The sequence below is a fragment of the Pseudopipra pipra genome, chromosome 3, assembly GCF_036250125.1.
Source record: "Pseudopipra pipra isolate bDixPip1 chromosome 3, bDixPip1.hap1, whole genome shotgun sequence".
Lineage (NCBI taxonomy): Eukaryota > Metazoa > Chordata > Aves > Passeriformes > Pipridae > Pseudopipra > Pseudopipra pipra.
In genome coordinates, this window is record NC_087551.1 from 71,781,310 (window position 1) to 71,801,313 (window position 20,004).

At 36.7% G+C, this 20,004-nt stretch overlaps 1 protein-coding gene across 5 annotated transcripts in view; it reads left to right on the forward strand.

Moving 5' to 3' along the window:
* ATG5 (autophagy related 5) overlaps window positions 1-19,667 on the forward strand; it is a 74,978-nt gene extending 55,311 nt beyond the window's left edge. Inside the window, exons 8-9 of one of the 5 annotated variants that reach the window (XR_010429322.1) lie at window positions 4,575-4,727; window positions 17,334-17,457. Coding sequence is in view for 3 of the 5 variants with exons in the window: in XM_064649859.1 (XP_064505929.1) it covers window positions 17,334-17,470 (137 nt within the window). In the remaining 2 variants the exon portion in view is untranslated. Of the gene's footprint in view, window positions 1-4,574; window positions 4,728-9,140; window positions 9,286-13,657; window positions 14,315-17,333 lie in introns of those variants that run through there. The other 4 variants (XR_010429323.1, XM_064649859.1, XM_064649860.1 and 1 more) reach the window with 4 other exon arrangements.
* Window positions 19,668-20,004: the final 337 nt, after the last annotated feature.

Below are 20,004 nucleotides of genomic sequence, written 5' to 3' on the forward strand. Positions count from 1 at the left end.
CCAACATTGTTTTGTACCACTGGATATGAAAATCTAAAATATATCAACACCCAGGGATTTTCCATTTCTCAATTTCTTTTGGTATTCAGTTGTCCTCCAAGATGCCCAGTGTCCTGGTTACTCAGGGAAGTCCAGAATAAAATTGTCCAGTGTCCCCCTTTTCATTCACCATTTTACACTCTTGAAATTGTACAGAGATCCTTTCCAACCAACAGTCCAAAGTCCTATAGTTTTACTTCTCATAGACTGTGCATCATGTAGTTTTGAATCTAAGCTCATGACAAATGTCTTTTTTTATTTTAATATGAAACACTCATTCATGAGGACTCCAGGGTTAGAATCAGATTATTCTGATTATTCATGCTACAGCTTGTCAACTCATTGTCTGATCTTTTTTCCTATGCTTGTGGATGCCACTTGCACAGACAAAAGTTGGTTCTTTAATTGGACAGTTCTTGTGTGGTAAAGTGGAATTGTCTGCAGTAGTTCTAGTTCCAGAAAATTAGGCAGTCGTTTAAATAACTTCAGAGCTATTACTATTTGTGGGAAGATTTAGTGCATTATGCAGGAATAGGCTAAGATGAAGCTTGATCTTGCCCATGGTTTCTTAGACTGCATAGTTATAGTTTCTATGCAGGTAAGGAAGAAAAGATATTAAGACTATGTTGTTGCCTGTAAGTATAGCATAAGGCTACATACCTGATATTGCAGAACATGTTAATTATGGGTATTCTTCCCAAAACTGCTAAATAATAAAATTATCTGTGCCTGAAGGAGATAGCACCTATTTTCCCCTACTGTCTTTGGTGGATTAGGCCACCTGCTTACTGCAAGACTGTTATTTATGGCAGATAATAAAATTGTTATCTATCTGTTGCTTCAGGGAAGTCGTGCTGCATTTCCCCATGGTTTTCTGCATCTGATGATAGTGTTCCTGTTGCCAGTTAAGGGGCCTTTGTTTCCAGAAGTAACACCAGTTCCGAAGTTCAGGGTTTCTCAAATTTGAAAAAAAAAGTGAATAATTCACAACAATTGAAAAAAAAATATTTAGTAGACATTTATGAAGTTCCTGTAAAAGAACATCCTAATACTGTAAACTGTTCATTTAGAAATAGTGACTCATCTTACTAGGAGAAGGGGAGAAATACAGTATGATCTTGTATAACTATAGAATAACAGCTACAAGAGGAAACAGTGTTGAGTTCAACAGGATGCTTTTGAGATACAAAGGGTTAAAATGATAGAAAACAGAATTGTTCTGGGGGAGGGAAAGACCTCTTTCCTCTTCCACACCAGAAATGTAAGAAAGACATTGGGCATAATGCAAAGATAAAAAACTGTATAGTGCAGAAGGAAGCAGTTTTCTTCCACTGCTATCATGTCTAAACAATTCTGGATACAATTTTAATTTGCTAGTGTTGTTGAAGTCTTCGCAAAACTTGTTTTGATTTTTGTCTCATGCTTCCTTGAAGACTCAAATGGTAAACATTTGGACATAATGACGCAAACAGTAGGCTATCAATCAATTCCAGTTTTCACAGCATTGTTGTTCATTCAGAAAAGCTGTGTGAACTGACCTCTTTCTACAGCAGTGTCATTAGTTCTTTCAGAAATAAAACAAGGATCAAAAAGACTTCCAGGATTTTTCTCTTAAGACTTGCTGTACTGAATGATTTTGTAAAATTAGGATCAACTGTTTTCAATTAGCTCTCAGCTTTTTTTAATGTATATTGTAAGAGAGACTACATATTAATTGTGTTTGTTCTTCCTCAGTTTTCTAAGCACTGACTTCCAGTAAATTAGTCAAACAGAAAATTGAATTTAGATTAGATTTGCCATGTAGGCACCTAATTTTGATGCAAATGACAAATAGAGCAACAGAAAGAGGTAAATGTATGCAGTGTGAATGTCTTTGGATAGACATGAAATATGATAGGGCTTGCTCTGCGTGAGGTTAGAATTAACTTGATGTAGGGCTTACTGTGGGAGCTGGAGCAACACAGCACCATCCCAATCCTTGCTGCTCCCATGGCAAGCAAACTTAGGAAGCCTTTGGTCCCCATGTCTAGCTAGTAAGTCTGACTGCTTGTGCTCTCTGCTTTTCAGTGCTGTGGAGGTACAATATTGAAATACTTTCCTAGGCCACCTGAATTTAGAAATAGAACAAGCCTTGGTCAGTTCAAGACAGTTTATTAGCTACACTTTCATCCTACATGGGTACGAGAGTATTGTGAAGGGTTAAAGGTCTTGTAGAGTGTAAGTGTACTAAAAGATGTTTAAAAGCTCACCAGTGATATGAATTCTAGTCTTCTGTCTCCTCTACTGTGAGAGTCATCTTGCAGGCCACAACTGAACTTCAGACCACTACTTAAGCTATTCCACCCTTCGTGTGTCCTTGACTCAGTGGTGCTTTCCGCCTTGGAGGAGGTCATCATGTACGTCTCCTTTCTGGTATGAGTCATTATTTGTGCCTGTTATCCTTTTGCTAACTAGGCCATCTGCTTGGGTTATCCTTCTGCATCTGACTTTCATCTGACTGACTGCTGACTTTGATTTCTTTTTTTTTTATATACCCACAAACACCTGCTTGCCTCAGTTGACTTTTTTTTTTTTGGAGTTGGAGTAGAAAGGGGTTTTTTTCTGTGTTAAAGTTGCATACCTTTTGATTTAGTAGTCCTTTTTGATCAAAAGGGGTGCAAGTCCAGAGGTTGGCTTGAGATTATAGAATTAATAGTCATTACTACAGAATTAATTACTATAGAATTCATTTGTCATGACCACATGGAAAGGTGCAAATAATGTGAGAGTTAATGCCAATTAACAGCTGTGCTGTTTATATGGCTTCTTGTTAGCCATCTTGATTTCTAAACAAGTTCTTTGCAAACTCAGAGAGCGCTTCTGTGTGTGCAGAATTTTCTGGCTCGCTTGCTCTCGAAAGAAAAGAGAAAACATAATGGGGATCTGGGGCTGGTTGTAATCTTTCTGCTTAGAATTTCTCAGGAAACAGCAAACATAGCTTGGTTTTAAGGATTTCTCCAACATTGCCTCAGTGGACTCTACAAGGATTATCCATTTGTTAGCTTATGAGACCTTTGCCCCTTTCCTAGTGGCAAATGGGGTGAAATTTAGTAAGTCCAAATGCCAGACTCTGCACCTAGGACAGAGTAATGCAGAGCACAGGTATAAACTGAGAGAGGAGCAGCCTGAGAGCAGCCCTGCAGAAAGGTGCCTGGGGGTGCTGGCTGGCAGCAGACCTGGCAATGTGTCCTGGCAGCCACATCCTGGGGTGCATCAAACACAGCACAGCCAGACAGTCAGAAGAGATGATTATCTCACTGTATTCAGTATTGGTGCAGCCTCATCTGGAGTGCTCTGTGTAGTTCTGGGCCCCACAATTTAAGGATGTTAAGGTAGTCAAGTGCATCCAGAGGAGAACAACAAAGCTGGTGACAGGGCTGGAAGGTGTGTGCTGTGAAGAGCAGCTAAGGACTGGGGTCTGTCTTGTTTGGAGAAAAGGAGACTGGGGAGTGACCTTATTGCTCTCTACAGCTTTGTGAGGAGGGAAGTACAACAGGAGGTACTGAACTCTTCCCCCTGGTATCCGGTGATAGGACATCTAGGAGTGGCTCAGAGCTGCCCCAAGGAGGTTTAAACTGGACCTTAGGAAGTATTTCTTTACTGAGAAGATGGTCAAACACTGGAACAGGTTTGCTAGAGGGTTGGTCAATTCCCAAGCCTGTCAGTGTTTGAGGCGTTTGTACAATGCCCTTAATAACATGCTTTAACTTTTAGTCAGCCCTGGATTGCTCAGGCAGTTGGACGAGATTATTATTATAGGTCCCTTCCAATAGTCTGCAATAGTCTATTCTAGTCTAGTCTTTCCTCTTGTATCCAACAACTTTCCTAACATCATAAGAGTAATGTGCTTTTTCTTTGTAACTTAGAAGTGGTTTCTGGGAGTGCACAAGCATGCACATTCAAAAGGATAGACTGTAGGAAGAGGTACAGCAAATAGGGAAATAATCCTGTTTTCTTGAACAAGCCTTTGGAAATGTGTTCAGCTTCAGCTACATTTGTTCTGCCGGCCACCCAATAAGTTTTATTAGTATCAGACACCAGACTATTCTCTTTAAATTTTTCAAAAGGCCAATGAATTTATTCAGGCACAACAAAGTTTTTTAAGTCTATCATTAGCTGTAGTAGTATGAAATAGAGAAAGTAAAATCCTCCACAGAGCAAAATAGTTTTTTTGAAATTTAACTTACTCTGTTTGAAAATTGCAAGCCAACTCTTCTAAAATTCTCTGGAGAAGAGAGGTGGGTTTTTCATTCTAGAGTAGTCTTCTCTTCCTGGGAACATCAGCGTCCTACCACCAATTTTCTGATGGAATGCTATAGATCTGAAAATCTAGGCAGTTAACAAAAGATTGTGGAAAATTACTGACAGAAACCCTGCTCAATTTCTAGTAATCTACCATGTATGCGAGTTCTAGAACTGTTGGGATCAAAGCATCTTGACAAAATATTTTGCTTGTGTTGAATTTTCAGTTTTAAAATGAGTATTTTTTGTTTTAGCAGGAGACCTCAGGTTCTTTATGCACTGTACACATTGCAATGTGTTCCCACAGAATTTATCACTTAGACAAAGGACAAGTGAAGAGAGACAAAAATGAAGGAGAAATTAAGAACCACAGAGGGGTGATGTGGCTTGTACCTGGTCACACTGAGGTCAGTAGCAGAGTTAAGAGTTGGATTTTTTTGAATCATGATCTAAATCAGTCTGTCTTACTACAAAGGGGCCACAGAGGTCATTCAGTGTGACTGACCCATCAAAAACTTCACAGAAAAGAAATGCAAAACAAACCTTTCTTCTAGTTTCTCATATATCCTTGTTGACAGCAACAAGCATGTCAGCAACAACTAAAGTACACAAAATAGACTTACAGGATATTTTTTATGGTTAGTTTCGTAGAAAATGTGACAATGCCTTTAGTGTTGTAATTGGTGGAAGAAGTAACTGGAGATATGGGTCTACCAAAACTTTCAGGAGACAGTAATAACCTTCTGAAGACCCACAATGTGAAGTTCTCAACCAGGACACTGCAGCACACAACCAGATTTGGATGTTGTGGTCTTAGTGTTTTTATTTACACTAGTAAACAGAGGAGGGCTAGAACATATGTGATTTGTGCTATATGACTATCAGCAGTTCTCTGGCATAATTTTGGTCACGGGCAATTAATACTCTCCCAGAAAACTTGAGCAGTGTTCATGGATTAACAGTTTGGGGACTATTCTCAATATGCAGTAATGGAGAGGGAGATAGTTTGGCTGAATAGGCATGAGTTATTTTCTGGCACTTGCCCTGAGGTTCAGAGAGTGAGTTCTGATCCATTTTGTGAGTTTCATCTATACCTTTAAATTAGGTATGTTTTGTGTGTCTTTGGTGGTTGGCTGAGTAAAATCATTCCCATCTTCCTTGCACCTCTCTTGCAGTCTGGTTCTATTCTGCCTTGATGCATATAGGTATAACCTGATTTTTCCAGGAGATAAACCTCTTACAGGGCTGGAAATAACAACCTGCAAAACTAAAGGACCTATAGAAAATAATTAGGAGAAAAGTAGTAGTCTTATAAATAATGTATAGCAGAGTAATCCACTAATAATACTATGTACTATGTCCTACTCTCTTCTCTAAGGATTCAGCAGCACTTGCTAATAGTAGTTGTGCCCTGTTTGAATACCTCATTTTAATCAGAGATTTTGGTAACTTCACATTCAGTGGATAAACAGTGGATAACTTTATATCTTATTTTGCACCTGTAGCCATTTGGAGAATATTTGTAAGAAAACTGAGGTTAAACTTATGTCAAAGCCAAAGTCTTACGCACTGGCTTGACATGTGCACAGAGGTGCTACAGTTAGTGAAGATTTGAGGGCTCTTGTGCTCCTTGTCCTTTTTCCTGATGGTAACATCACCACATTTACGATGACAAAATGCAGGGGGTGTCGGCACTTTGGGAAACTTCCCTAAGTCTAGTATCTTTGTGCAAGTTGTTACTAAAAATTTAAGCCAAGAAGCCAGATGTATGGACCAGATACACAAACAGATGCCATTCTGCCACTTGTGATGTTGGGCATCAGTATCCTCAGATGAAAGGGGGGTTGCAAAGCAAATTCTTTTTAATGAACTAATGCAGCCAAATTAGGTGTAACTCATTTCAGAGCTGTGTACACAGTGTTTTGTCCACATAGCTAATGATTTCTAGTATATTGCTAACTAATTAATGATACTAACTTAGCAAACTTTGTTTGCAAATGCTGTATGTCTGTGTTCTTTTATGGATCTGTTTTTTTACTATAAAATGGAAAAATATGTTCCGAACTCCAAGATAAAAATACTTAAGTAATGAGTCAAATTCTCATTAAAAATAGAGATTATATGATTATGAGTTTTGCAGCTAACTCTCTTGATATTTTGGAATGGAAAAACTAAGATGAACTTCTGATGAAAATTCACTTCCAGTTTTAACTCTGGCCAGGTAGCTGTTTTGGGGAGGGTTGGTTAGTTTGTTGGTTTGTTTTAAACTTCGCATTCAGTGTAAAGAGCCCTGCAGGTATTCCTTTATTCCTTTAGCCACTCTTTCCTGAACTTTTCAATACTAAATTTTTTAATTTTACTGTGATAGAGATCTCTAAATACTTTAGTCTGATAGCTGCTCAAAAGAACTTAAAGTACATGTATAGAAAAAAAGATATTTCATGTGTGCAAACTCCACTGCCTGCTCATTACAGAATTTATTTTTCAATGAGTAAGGGCCCGGAAGAAGCTAATGTAAGTATTTTAGCAAGGGTTTGTATTTCTCTGATAAACAGCACTCCCCTTCTGTTTGTGATCACAGGATGAAAGCTCTCTAAGCTTGTATATGTACATTTTTACTGCTACATCATGTAGTGTGCTCTTAAGATTGAGATCTCATTCCCCAGGAAGCATTTCTGTCTAAGATTAATTGCCCTTTTAAAATCAGTGTTTGATGTATTCCTTTGGCTATATCCTGACTTGCTTTAACCCTCTTTGACCTGACCCCACTCACTATTACCGCCATGGCTGAAGCAGAAATCCTTCAGCTTGATGTATGCGGTACAGACTTGAGCCTGTGGTTTTTCACATCGATGGATTCAATTAGTTGAGTTTTTACTGATCAGCTTAGCAGAGGTCGAAGAATTTGTCAGACATGGAACAAAAGTGTCCATAGTTTGGACATAATTAAATAGCTCATCTCCATTTTCACAGCAATTGTTTGCTTGTGAAGTTGTTTACTTTGTTAAATAACATAATAATATTCCTGGAAGTAGCATTTTTTAAAAGGAAAAACCCAGTTTATTTTTCTCTAGTTAAATGGGAGAAGGCACAAAACATGAAATAAGAGCAATTAAGCTTTCGATCTGTATATGTTGCTTATCACTCTTCTGCCAAATGTTTTTAAACTGTAATTATGTCCAAATGTCAACTTTTGAATTTGATTAATTAAACTGAGCAGATAAACTAACAATTAGCATTATGGCTTGAAAAAAGTGAATATGCTGCTCTCTTCTGTATTGACAGTGATTTTTCAGAAACAGTAATCCTTCTTTGCCTTGCTAGGAGTAGGTCATCATTTTGTTAGCTGAAAAGTTCTTTATAAGAGATGGACAGCTATTAGAATCACAGAATATTTGCAGGCATGATGTGAAATATAGTAACTTGAAAATGAAATAAACTAGAGGTTGAAAGTTCAAGAATGCCATTAAAACCCTCAAAAGTGTATGAATGTGCATATGCTTAGGGAATGTATAGTATGATTGCATAGAGAATTTATTTAATTGATTGGCATAATAGTATTTTGAAAACAATGACATTATAAAAGTTCTCACAAGCTATTAGCAGCAAGGTCTTTTACAGTAAATTGATTTGCTTTAGGCCAAACTTCATAGACAAAAATATTTATCAAATGGGGTTTGTTTTTGTTTTGGTTTGGTTTTTTTTCTAGAACATTGATCACATTTAGCTCCCTAGCTGTATACAGAGATAGCCCTAATTTCTGAAGGTCAGCTCTACACAGTTTAGAGGGAAGGGCAACCTCAAATCTAATTAAGGGCATAGTGCATGAAAGGGTTAACTTATTTTAAGTCAAGATGCCTGCTGTTCAGAAAAGCTACAAAACTCCTAAAAGTGATTTATCTCTCCCTCAGCAATGGAAAACATATCATGGATGAGTTGGCCTCAGTTTGTCACACATTCAACTGTTTATCTTTTAATGCACACCCTGCCTGTTCCTCGTATGTATAAATGTATTGTGTGCTTGCTTGTTACATGGGGCAGCAGGACGATTTGCACTGAACTTTGTCACTTTGTCCACATGTGCATGGCTAAACTTAACGCATTGCAGAAAATTGTTTTATAAACCTCAGTCGCTAACCCCAGTCTTTTCTAAATTAGCATAGGTTTATTGCCAGTTCAGGGCTGAGGCTAAGGCACCGATGCTAAGGAAGAAGGGTTATAAGAATATTTCCTGGGAGTTTAATCTTTGGGGTTTTTTTATTCTGCTTGAAGCTAGATGTTTGATGGGAAGCATCTTGGGCTCAGTCTTGTAAGGTCTTCTAAAACCTTTTAAATACTATAATGTCAGATGTTTAAGAAAAGTATTTTAGTGTTCTGTCATCAAGCCCATTAAAAAACTTCTATGAAATATACGAGAATCAAAATAATAATAAAAAAGCAACAACAGCAATGTTTAGTTAAGTAAAGCTTTCATTTCCATCCTCTATCTGCTTTTCTATTGAGCTGCATGAACTCTTTTATGAACAGAAAAATTCCCTTGGTTGTCTTAGACAGCATTACTGTCAGTAACTGTTTTGGGGAACTGTTAAAAATAGTCTGCTCGAGCTTAGTCTGCTTAGCAGTGTTTGAGGCCAAATTCTCTTTCTCTAAAAACTTTTTCAATTGACTTTTTCAATAGAAAAAAGTTTTCTAGTTCATTTACATGTTTTCTGGCTCCTATGAGATTAGAAGTGTAAGCCAAGTTCTCGTGAGCTGCTCCAAAGTGTAATAAACTTGCTTGTAGTGACTATTTTAATCCACTTTTTTTTGTTATGTTTCAGAAATGTGGCTATCTAACCTGAGGATAGACTTGAGGTAGAAGATGACAGGAAATGACAAGAGAGGAAAAATTGGATGGAGAAGAAAATTATGAATCAAATGTTTGATTCCATCTCAGTATTTAATTATATTTGATGTCAATGATAATATTGCATATTCATCTACTTCCATTTTGGGGATAGAGAAGGCTAGGCATTTGCTGGAATGTAATCCACTGGATATAATCATACTAAGAACTTTATAACCATGACAAAGAAGCTTTTTTCCTCTCCTTCAAGTTACAGGTTGAGATGTTTATGCCACAAGAAGATCACGTAGAGATCAGCCAACTGGCCTGTGTCAAAACCATGCAAAGAAATAGAGCAGTAATTAAAGCTAAATCAGTGAATATGGACTTAATGGCAGTCCATATTCATATCTTGCCTGAAGTTGGGCTTTTGTAGTCCAGTACTCTGCAAGAACAGAGTTCACTGAGGTTGATACAGGTCTAGTTCTATCGCAGCGTTTTGGACAAGAAGCAGTAGTTCTTGTGAGGGGCTCTGGTAAAATGACATCAAGATGTTGAAAGGGTTATATTGAGATATGTAATATGAGTGACAAAACACTCCAGGATGGAGAGACTGATATGTCTAACTGTTTATTTTGGAGAAGAATTTAAAAAAAAAGAAGAAATTATTTAGAAAAGATAGGTTAAGCACTTTTGCTCTGTTTTCTGTGAGTTGTTCAGTAAACGTATTAAAAATTAACATTCCTTTTAAAAGAAATTTTTAAACAAAATATAAAGTTGTAGATTTTACTTGTCATCAGTTGTCTTGAGGACAGGAACTTGCCATAGTTGACAGCTCTCTGGGATATCTGAGCAAATATCAAGAATATCCTGAGCTGAAAACATCCATTTAGGAAAACGGTGACCTTCAGCTTGAGCAATTGAACTCACATTACTACCAATGATTAAAATAAGTGCTATTGTCTTGTTGCTGATAGTTAACCAGATCTGTGTGATTGTTTGTTTGTATTCATGTTGGGCAGTTAGATTATATCCAGAAACTGAAATTCTTACTCTCCAAACTTTGTCTTGTGTTTGGAGCAATGTTTATTCCAGATACAGAATCATTTTAAGAAGGAGACTTGTTCTGACTTGTTCTGAACGATGCGTTGACCATATATTTCTGTGTTTGAGTTCTTCACCTGAAATCAGCTTCAGTGGCTTTTACCAGAGCTGTTGAGATATATAGGCAGGAAGGAAAAGTCAGTCCTGTGCTTTTATGTCACATATTCTAAAATTTTTGAGGTCAGAGGAACCTTTTGTTGTGGCTAGGCTATTTTAGAGTTGGCTTTGCAGAATTTTTTGTGTGTTCTTGCTCTTGGTCAGAGGATACTGAACAGTGTATCTGCTGATTTGATCCAAGGTATCATCTCTGTGTCTCTTTAAACTGATAGTTACTCAAAATTAGAGGAGAGGAAGGAAATAAGGATTTTGGTAGTTTATGTGTGGTCAAAGTGAGGTTAAAAGTATGTTAAGATTGCTAAGGAAAATGAGTCACTTCTAGCAATAAAGCCTACTACCGTGACAAGCAGGGTCGTTTTTTCATAGGATGGAATTCACAAAAAAGTAAGGAAAGCCTGGGGGCTACTGTGAAGCTTCTGAAAACTCCTACTGAGATTTTATTCCAATTTAAAGAATTTTAACTAAAAGGACTGCTGCTCAGTAGAATGTGTAGTGAACTTAGACCTTGAAGCTATCACTTCTTAAATGTGAAATATATCAGTAAAGAGAGTGTAAGTGTTCTCTGTCTGAAGTACTTGTACTGAGTTCATTCAAAGAGCAGGTGATCATTTAACTATGAAATTTAACCAAAATCAATTTTTTATGCAGTTCCCATATGTAGATATTGAGCTCCTCTTAGTACTCAGCTAAGTGCGTAAGATTTGTTCAGAATACAAGTTTGTTTTGCTATTTGAGACCTTTATATTAAGGTTGTCATTACTGTGGAGTCAGAACATCTCGCCATATTTCTGTACTTTGGTCACTTTTACACCTATGCATGCCAAAACAGATTGGAGATATTCCAGTTAGATTAGAGTTTATGAATGAAAAAGACTGAAATAATAGGTTTTAACTTCTAATATTTTTTAAAGGTACTGAAGAAAAGCAAAGCTTTAGTACTTGATTTATAGATAGTTTAATTCATTCAAGCTTGCTTACTAAGGAAAGAAATATTTTGCCATAAATTAAAAAATATGTGGTATCTGGCTATAGTAAATATTACAAAAGTGATGTGGAAATGTTCACAAATACCCCTTAGCCTAGGGTTTTGGGGTTTTTTTTGTATTTTATGAGCACATGAGATTTTTTTGTAGCACACACACAATCAAAATAATCATGAAGCTTGTTTTGTTGTAAATGGTACCCACTCATTGTCAATTTTAATATTGGACATTAAAGCTGCTTTCAGTTTTGGATAGGTTATTATTAAAGAGGTGGATGGTATTCATCAGTTTTAGGGCTAGCAGGTGAAAGATCCCTGTATCAAATGGAACCATTGCTGACAATACTGAGGTTTGAGGAGTTTTAGAGATGCTACATACTTAAAATTGCAAAAAATGAAGTATGTTTATCAAGTGCTTGTTTGTTTCTCTTCTACTACCAGTGCAGAAGTCACTGGAGGAGTACTTCTTTAGACTATGAGACTTGTTTGGGACTGTCTCCTCTCTGTATGTCCTAGAATATCCAACCTGAGGTGCCCACAGAGGGGAAAGATAACTCCAGCAGCTGTTCAGTGCTTTCTTACCACCTGTGGTTACAGGTTAGAACACAGCCTTTGAATTTACTTGCTAATATAGAGTAGTCTTTTGTAAAGAATTGCACATATGTATGTATGTGTCCCAAATGTGATCCTCTGTGCTAGACCAGAAGCCTTGCTTCCAAGAAGAAGATTTTCACTTTTGCTTGCCAGAGACTTATCTCTGCCCAGCTTTGGCTTTAGGCTTTTAAAATTGGGTCAGCCATATCTGTCAGTAACAAACTTAGTGGTTGCACATTACGTTACTCACACGAAGCACATTACTGAAAGCTATGTGTCTGCAAGTAATTTCCTAGGAGATCCTAAAGAGCTAGATTAAAATCTTCCCAATGAAGATGTTGGTGTGTGTCTTCAGATTCAGAGATGTCCCAGGCACCAGGTGCTGAGCATATGCTGTCAAGGAGTGCTCTGGCGTTTCAAGATACTTATGCCTAAGAGCCTGTTCTGCCTGGTAATCTGAGGAGCAGGAGAAGTGGGAAGGAAAGCAGCCACACCACAGGCACAAAAGGAGAACTCTGCTTCTTATAATGCTGACCCAAAAGGAGTTTTCCTACAGTATCATATAGCTATTGCCAGTAATACGTTTAGTATCATCTAATCCAGAAAATACGATGTATTCTGAAGATAAGCAAGCAAGTATCTCTGGCTCACTTCACAACTGAGAAGGCTGGAATCTAGTTATGTTACATTATTAAAATGCTGCTACTGCATGACGCTTGGTTGTATTTACTCCTTACACACTTAAGTATCCTTGTCCAATATAGTTCCATGGCCTTGTATCATGCAAGAAGTTTGCTTGTAGTTTGAAGCACAGAGTTCTATTTCCCTATTTAGGGCTGTAAAGTGGTGCTGCCCCTGACTACGGGTAGGTTCTGGGACTTGCTATGCAGAACACTTGCATACAGAGGATTCCAACTGAGTACTCCAGGGACACTTTTGCTAAATCCTGAATATCTTGTATTGTCTATCAGTGAAGGGATTTAAACCTGCTAGATTGTCCTGACAGGTGATTGCTTGAGGCCACAAATCAGAAGGGAGGTATTTCATCCCACTAAAGAATTTTAAGTGGTACCTCACAGATGTAGTCTCTCTGGAGGAGCTGATCTTGTGTAAGTGAAAGGGAGAATGTCGCTGCAGCATTGGTGAGCATTGAGGTGCTAATCTGTGGGAAAAACTGCTGAAATAAGTACCTTTGGCAGAAGTAGTGCCTTCTCACTATGCTGCTCTTAGGCACTTGACTGTGTCTCAGAACTAAACTAACCTTTTCCCTCTATCTTCAATTCTTTCTTTTTAAATAATAAGGTAATTAATAATAAGGTGTAAAAAATGTATTTAAAATGCAATAATCTGAATTGATGCTGAATGAGCTCATTTTCCTAATATTGAGTGGTGTACTTTGCAAGCCATAACTTATATAGCTAAAGGAAATGGAAAAACTTACTGTGTGATACCATGACATTGCACATCTTCCCACCTTCTCTGAAGACTACAGATTTTCCTTTTTGTTCTTTTGCTGTATCTCACTGATCCCTGAACATTGAAGGTTTTTTTAAGGAAGCTGAGGATTCACAACAGCAAATATTGTAGTAGTTAGGGCATTCCCCTTAAAGAAGGGAGAGTGGACTCAAGCTGCCTCAGGTTGAGGAGGGCTTTCAGCCACTGCCTCAAGGACTCTGTTGAGATGCAACAGGCCACTCTCTCTTGCTTCCTTCCAGCGGATGCCTATCTGCAAAAGAGAGACCTTTGCCAGTACTTTCTTCGGGTTTGCCAATACTTTCTTTGGCTGGATCAAGGTGGTTTCCTGATCAGGAACACTGAGACACCTTTTAGATGACTGAGAAGCAGATCTCTTCCTAAGCCCTTTGCTTTAGAGGTGCCTGTTTCTCTCCATTTTCTGTACAGAGCTGGAAAACTCTTCTGACTTTACATGGTATGATCCATTAGCCTTGGTCAGGTACCTACTGAAAGTGTTGCAGCCTTGACTTAATGTCTAAATTAAGTGGTCTGAAATGTCTCAAAAATGTCTTAGTACATAATGTGTAAGCATAATTACCTGCATTCTGGAGATGGAATATTTTTAGATTTTACCAAAAAGCTTTGCCATCTGTGCTTCTCGCTTGCCACTAGTGACTTTTGGGGGCTATACTAGCTTCTTTTATTGATGGAGTTCCACAAGGAAAAAAAAGAAAAATCATTTAATCCTGGGACAGCAACTCTGATATTATGACTTAATTGATTTTCAGCCTTTTTTTTTTTTGCAAATGCCAAAACAGTGTTTGCTATTTGTCCATCATTTCAGTAATGGAGTGATTCTGCTTTTAAATAAATAGTCATTATGTACATACGCACTAAAAAACTTCTTACAAAACATATATTGCTATGCTTTTATTTTTCTTGTATTTCCACTTCATCTTATTTCTGATATTAATTTGCGACAAAGTAAAAGAAACCATCTTAGGTCATGTGATACATAACACGTAACTCAATTCTGACATGATTCTAAGAGGAAATAAAAAGTCAATGATATTACTGGAAAACTTGGACGTATTAGTTTTGAGGAAATCATGGGGGTTTTAAACTACATTACTGAATATTGTAAAATGGGTATTGACAGCAATGATGTCATCAGGTCTGGACCCTGTGTACTATGATGAGCAGAGCTATTTGCCCTAATTTTCATGGGCCTGGTCCAATGACACAGAGTGACATTAATCTTTGTAATCAGGTCATTTAAATCTTGCACCACTCATTTAAATACATGTTGTGTTTAGCAACTTGTACACTTTGTAGATGCATTTTGTCAGTTTAAAAAGACTTTTTGTTATCAAAAAGAATAGAATGTGGGGTGGGGAAGAAGAGGACAGCAGTTGGTGTGTATTTTGTAATTCTATTATATCTGTAAAACGGGTGGATGAAGCTTTCATGATAGCTAGCAAATCATCCAGAACCCAGATGACAGTGGAAATGGATAAGAATTAGACAGCTGTTGAGAAAATAAGCATGCTTATCAGTAACATTATTAGTGTATTTGCTGTTGACAACTTTTTGCTACAAAAAGTCTAGAAGATGTCTGTAGGAGAGAGACTCGGTATGTGATTTAAAATCGGGTGAGTGACTGAAAGCATGAACGTTGAGGAAAGTTTGGGTAAATGTGACTTAAGTGAGAGTTTATGGCCCCTAGTAACAAAAGGAGGGAAGAATGTTAAAGTAAAAACAATGGATTTTTTGAAAGAAGGCTATAGTAAATACAGAATTGGTAGATAAGATCTTTTTAGTCAAGCCTCAAGGGGAAAAGGAATTAAGGAGAAGTGATGCTTTGTCAAAGATAATACTACAGCACAAACAATGCTAATGCAGAGATTTAGACTTTAATTAAACTGTAAATTCTTCATTGACCTCTGAGACTTTCTCAGTTTGCTGAGGAACAGAATAAAAGACTTGTATGAGAAAGGGATAAAGCTGGGTAAGGAGCAGGGAATGGGACACCCAGATTAACTGTATTTCATTTCTAAGCAAGAGGCATTGAGGAGTACACGCACATAAAAAAACACTGTGTCATGCGGTAAAAGAAGAGCCAAAGAAAATATTTTTCACATGTAAACCTTTCCTCCAATGATAAGAAGGTGATACTGAGGTTCTAAAGCATTTAATCTATTTTTTACAAGTTCTTGCTAAGAAGAGTCAGATATTCATAGGGTGCTAGCACAGTGCTAATGCCAAATCGGCGTTTTGTCATCTATTTTTATGAAAATTAGTTTTTTCTGAAAATTAAATAATACTATAAAATGTAAAAAAAGGTCACTAACTCTGACCAATTTAAGGAATGCCATAGGTAGGTTTTCATTTGGAAGTGTTAAGTACATATATTTGGAGTTTACTTAGATATTAGGAATATTTAGGTGTTCCCTAACTTCTGAATGGGAAAACTGGGTTTCCAAGATCTTTTCTTTTGGAGTTATACTCTTGACAATCTGACTGGTAGTGTTTCAGCCCAATAAATACCTGTTTTGGCTGGAAATACCAGAAGTTTGTTTTTAAATTACATGCTTCATTCTTCAGATTTGCCTGCAATAAAACCAGAAACCAGTAATTGTTTATGCTTAATTTAGTGCAATAATGCATATGTTATGCCATTCAGGGAAGCAAGAATTTGTACAGAATATACTGTATGTAAGTAACAAGTAACAGAAGTATAACGCTTCAATTTAAGCAAACTTAACTGTCTGCTCTCGCAGGAAGAATTATTACTAGCATGAAGTCAACTGCATATTTAAGGATGATTCTTCCCAGTGTAATTTAGTGCACTGGCATAGGTACCTGATTATACTACAAACTTCTTCAGACAGCTGTCAAAGCATTTTGATTACCAAACAAATAGGATTTTGTCTAGTTAGAAATTATGCTGCAACTGGGGTGGTTGAATGAAAGAGCAGTAATGGTACCTTCACTTCTAGATTCTGCTCTCTTCCATGCAGCTCTGGGGGAGGATGGTGATTTGTTCTGTAATACAGACAGTGAAGGGGGGCATAAAATGCCAATTACAAAAGGCAGTGATATTTTTGACCACCGAATGTAGATTTCACTGTGGTAGGTCCATGTGAGAATGCCGTAGCATAGTATAAAATCAGTAAAAGGTCACTGCCTACTTTCTCCCCCTCAACCATTATTTGGAGCATATTTCGTATGCTCTTCTCATCTCAAGATTCTGAAATAAATTTTCATTTTTTGTTGTTTTAGTTCATGTCATGACAGTTATGTCAGTTGCTTTAGCTGGTTCCCATAATTTGAATCAAAGGATCAAAGTACTTGCATCCTCTGGGACAAGTATAAATAAAAAGAATTGAAATATTCTTAGAAAATATTCTTGTCATACTGGGAATCATTTGCTAATTTAGCTTTTCCAAGAGATGAAACTAAGTGAGAAAGAGCTGGTGCCAGTTCAGCCCTTGGAGTAACTTTGAAATTTTGCTAGTGATCTACATAAATTATTCTTAGCAAAACAAAATTACTTCAGGAATATTACAGGTATTATATTCTTATGCCTTACAGCCAGGTGAGGTGGATATGCCTTAACTGGATTGGCACCAAGCTGTGATCACTGTAGGGAAAGAAAAAAAACAACCTTACTACTAGCAAGGAAGAATGGCATTTTCATTAAGTTTCATTTTAACCCAGTTTTTTCTTGGAATTAATTTTAACTCAAAGTTTCTGGTTTAGGTGATAGAAATTTCAGCTTTCTCCACATTGCTAGTTCCTACTTTTTGTTCTGTTAAATGTTAAATTCTGTTAACACCAATTAAATTTACCATAAATGAAGTTTGAGTAAATGTTTTAATCTTTCTCTGAACTTTGAGTGATATACTAGTAGTTTCTCTTTTTTTTTTTAATTAGATGGAGAGCAGAAGACTCAAGTGATGATTCATGGAATTGAGCCAATGCTGGAAACACCCATTCAATGGCTAAGCGAACATATGAGCTATCCAGATAATTTTCTCCACATTAGTATCATTCCCCGACCTACTGATTGAAACTCAGCTATATTCATATAAGGATCGTTCTCAAGCTGGAATTAAAAGGGCATGTCAACTTCTTGCTTCTGTTAGTCCTGACAGAGGCAGCCTGACCAGAAAAAAAGAAACCAACAAAAAGCCGAAACAAAACAAGAAGTCCTCACTGCTGTAAGCCAAACAGGAAGAGAGATCCTGTCATCAGATAAGGGCAATTGGGCTGATCTTATTTTGCATCACTGCTGCGTTTGTTCACTGCTATAATTAAATCAGTTGCGATATGAAAGAATTTACAGGACTTCTGCAAGTCTGCTGTTTTCTTGTAAAATATAATGAAGCTGAAAACTGTCAGCCAAAAAGCAAATGGAAATATGTCACTTGATTGTATTTCTGATTAACAAATAAACAGGGCTGTTTCGTAAAGTGGTAGTGTTTCAGCTTTGAGGGTGGAAACACTGGTTCGATTTTCTAGAAAGTTAGACACTGAGAGATTCGGTTACCAGTAGCTTTTTGTAAAAGATCAAATTACTGTAAATCCATCTTTCCTTAATGAGAAGTTCATGTTTACAGTATATATATTGGTATGCAAATGATCTTTTAACTTTGATAACAAGCAGTGAGAGATTTTAAAGTAAGCCCATGAGCATGTTTTGTCAGTTAAAAACATGCACAACTTAATAATTTACAAATACTTTTGATTTGTATGCTGTCACTGAATACTCTAGTGTGTTTATTATTCAAACCGGTTTTCATAAACTAGCAATGATGTAGGATAATTTGTCTCAGGATCTGTCATGGCGTTTCTTTAAGTTCATCTATTTTTTTTTCCTCCAAGAATATTTTCTTAATTTACTTTAAAAAGTTTTTTTTAAAAAAAAAAAAAGAAAACTGAATGGATGTTGCAAACAGGATTGTATCCTGCTGTTTATTTCCATAGACTAGGAAACAGTTAAGTCATAGAATGATGAACAGATTTCTTTTTAATGATTTTGAATTTTGGAAAGCTGAGACTTTTCCAAGCTAATACTTCCTCACATCTGTGGTCCCTGAGCAATCAGTCCGAAATGTGGAAGCTTCTAATCTCATTGCACAGATTTTTCCTTAGTTTAGCAGATGTATTTTTAGGTTATTGGATCATTTTGGTTTCTAAATGTTTGTTACCATTGCAGATGCTACTAGAACTCTACCAATTTTTTTGTTACAGTGAATTCATCAAACTGTGCTCTATTGCTTTGTCTGCAGTTTGTGACTGTTTGTGGCACAAAACAATGTTTATAGTAGACATATTATCAAATATGTCAAATATTATCAAATATAAAGAAAGCATGACATTCTTCTTTCAAAAATAGTGGCTGTTGAAGTTCCTACTCACAGTCCTGGCTTGTAAATGTCCTGGTAACTCCCAGTGCTGTTCCCATTCGTTTCCATGCTCCCTTTATGGTAGGATACTTACCTGTATCTGAAAAAGGAAGAAAATGAAAAATCAATCAAATGAATAACAACCTCTTTATGAAGCAAGAGGGGAAGGATCTCCATGGGTGAGGATAGAGTTGAAGCTAAGAAGAGCCCTAAGGGCAGAAAAAGTCAGTAGACAGGTTAGATAGTGTTTTAAATGTTAACGAGGAAATAGCTTGAAGGGAGTGGAAGAGGTACTAATGAAACAAACCTATGCTATATTCTGCAGGACATGAAGAATTTTTAAAATAAAACAAACCATGCTGATCTCTGTTTATGCAGAACTGAAATATAATATTCTTACAGAGGGATGATTTGGTTGAGTTATTCTAATTTCCAGTTCTGTTTGGAATTTTTGTTACGTTGTTGAATTGGCATTTATAAACTTCCTTAGGCAGACATATCTAAATATTTTGGGCAATTTCAAAGTCCTGCCAGTCGATAAAGCAACTATTTTGTAGAGTCTTCATATTTAACAAAAGTGTCTTTTGTAGGCATAATTTTTCCATTAATCAGGATAAGAGGCAATACATTTAAAAAACTGTAGAGATTGTGTTTCCTTTGTTTTAAGGTAAACTGGAGGGAGTCACTGGCTATTTTAATATGTTCTACACCAGCATTTTAAGTATACAGCTCTTCCCGTGGCCCGTATTTGCCAGTAAATCCAACTTTAAGGCCTAGCATGGAACAAAAAACATATTGGCTTTAAAACATTCTTTCCTCTTACTTTAACTATTTAAACTTTATTAAAAAATAAAACAAAGTTTGAGTCTGTCTTTATTTCCAACTGAATAAAGATCTTTCTCACGGAGTGACAAGAATATTTAATAATACTTAATAAGTAGAAACTTCTTAAAGAGCTGGTTGGGTGAGGTATCTAAACAAAAGCACATCATCACAAAAATGAAGTGGCATCTTTGTTTTACCTGAGTTAAATCACATTTTTGTAGTTTCTTTTACTTGGTGTGCCAATAACAATAGAAGGTGTGTTGTGGCGTAATTAAATACTTCACTTTGAAATTCTGTAACTTCTGGGAAAAGATCTGGTCTGAACTGGTCAGAATCTAAAACAGTGCTCACTAAATTAATTTCATTAATAA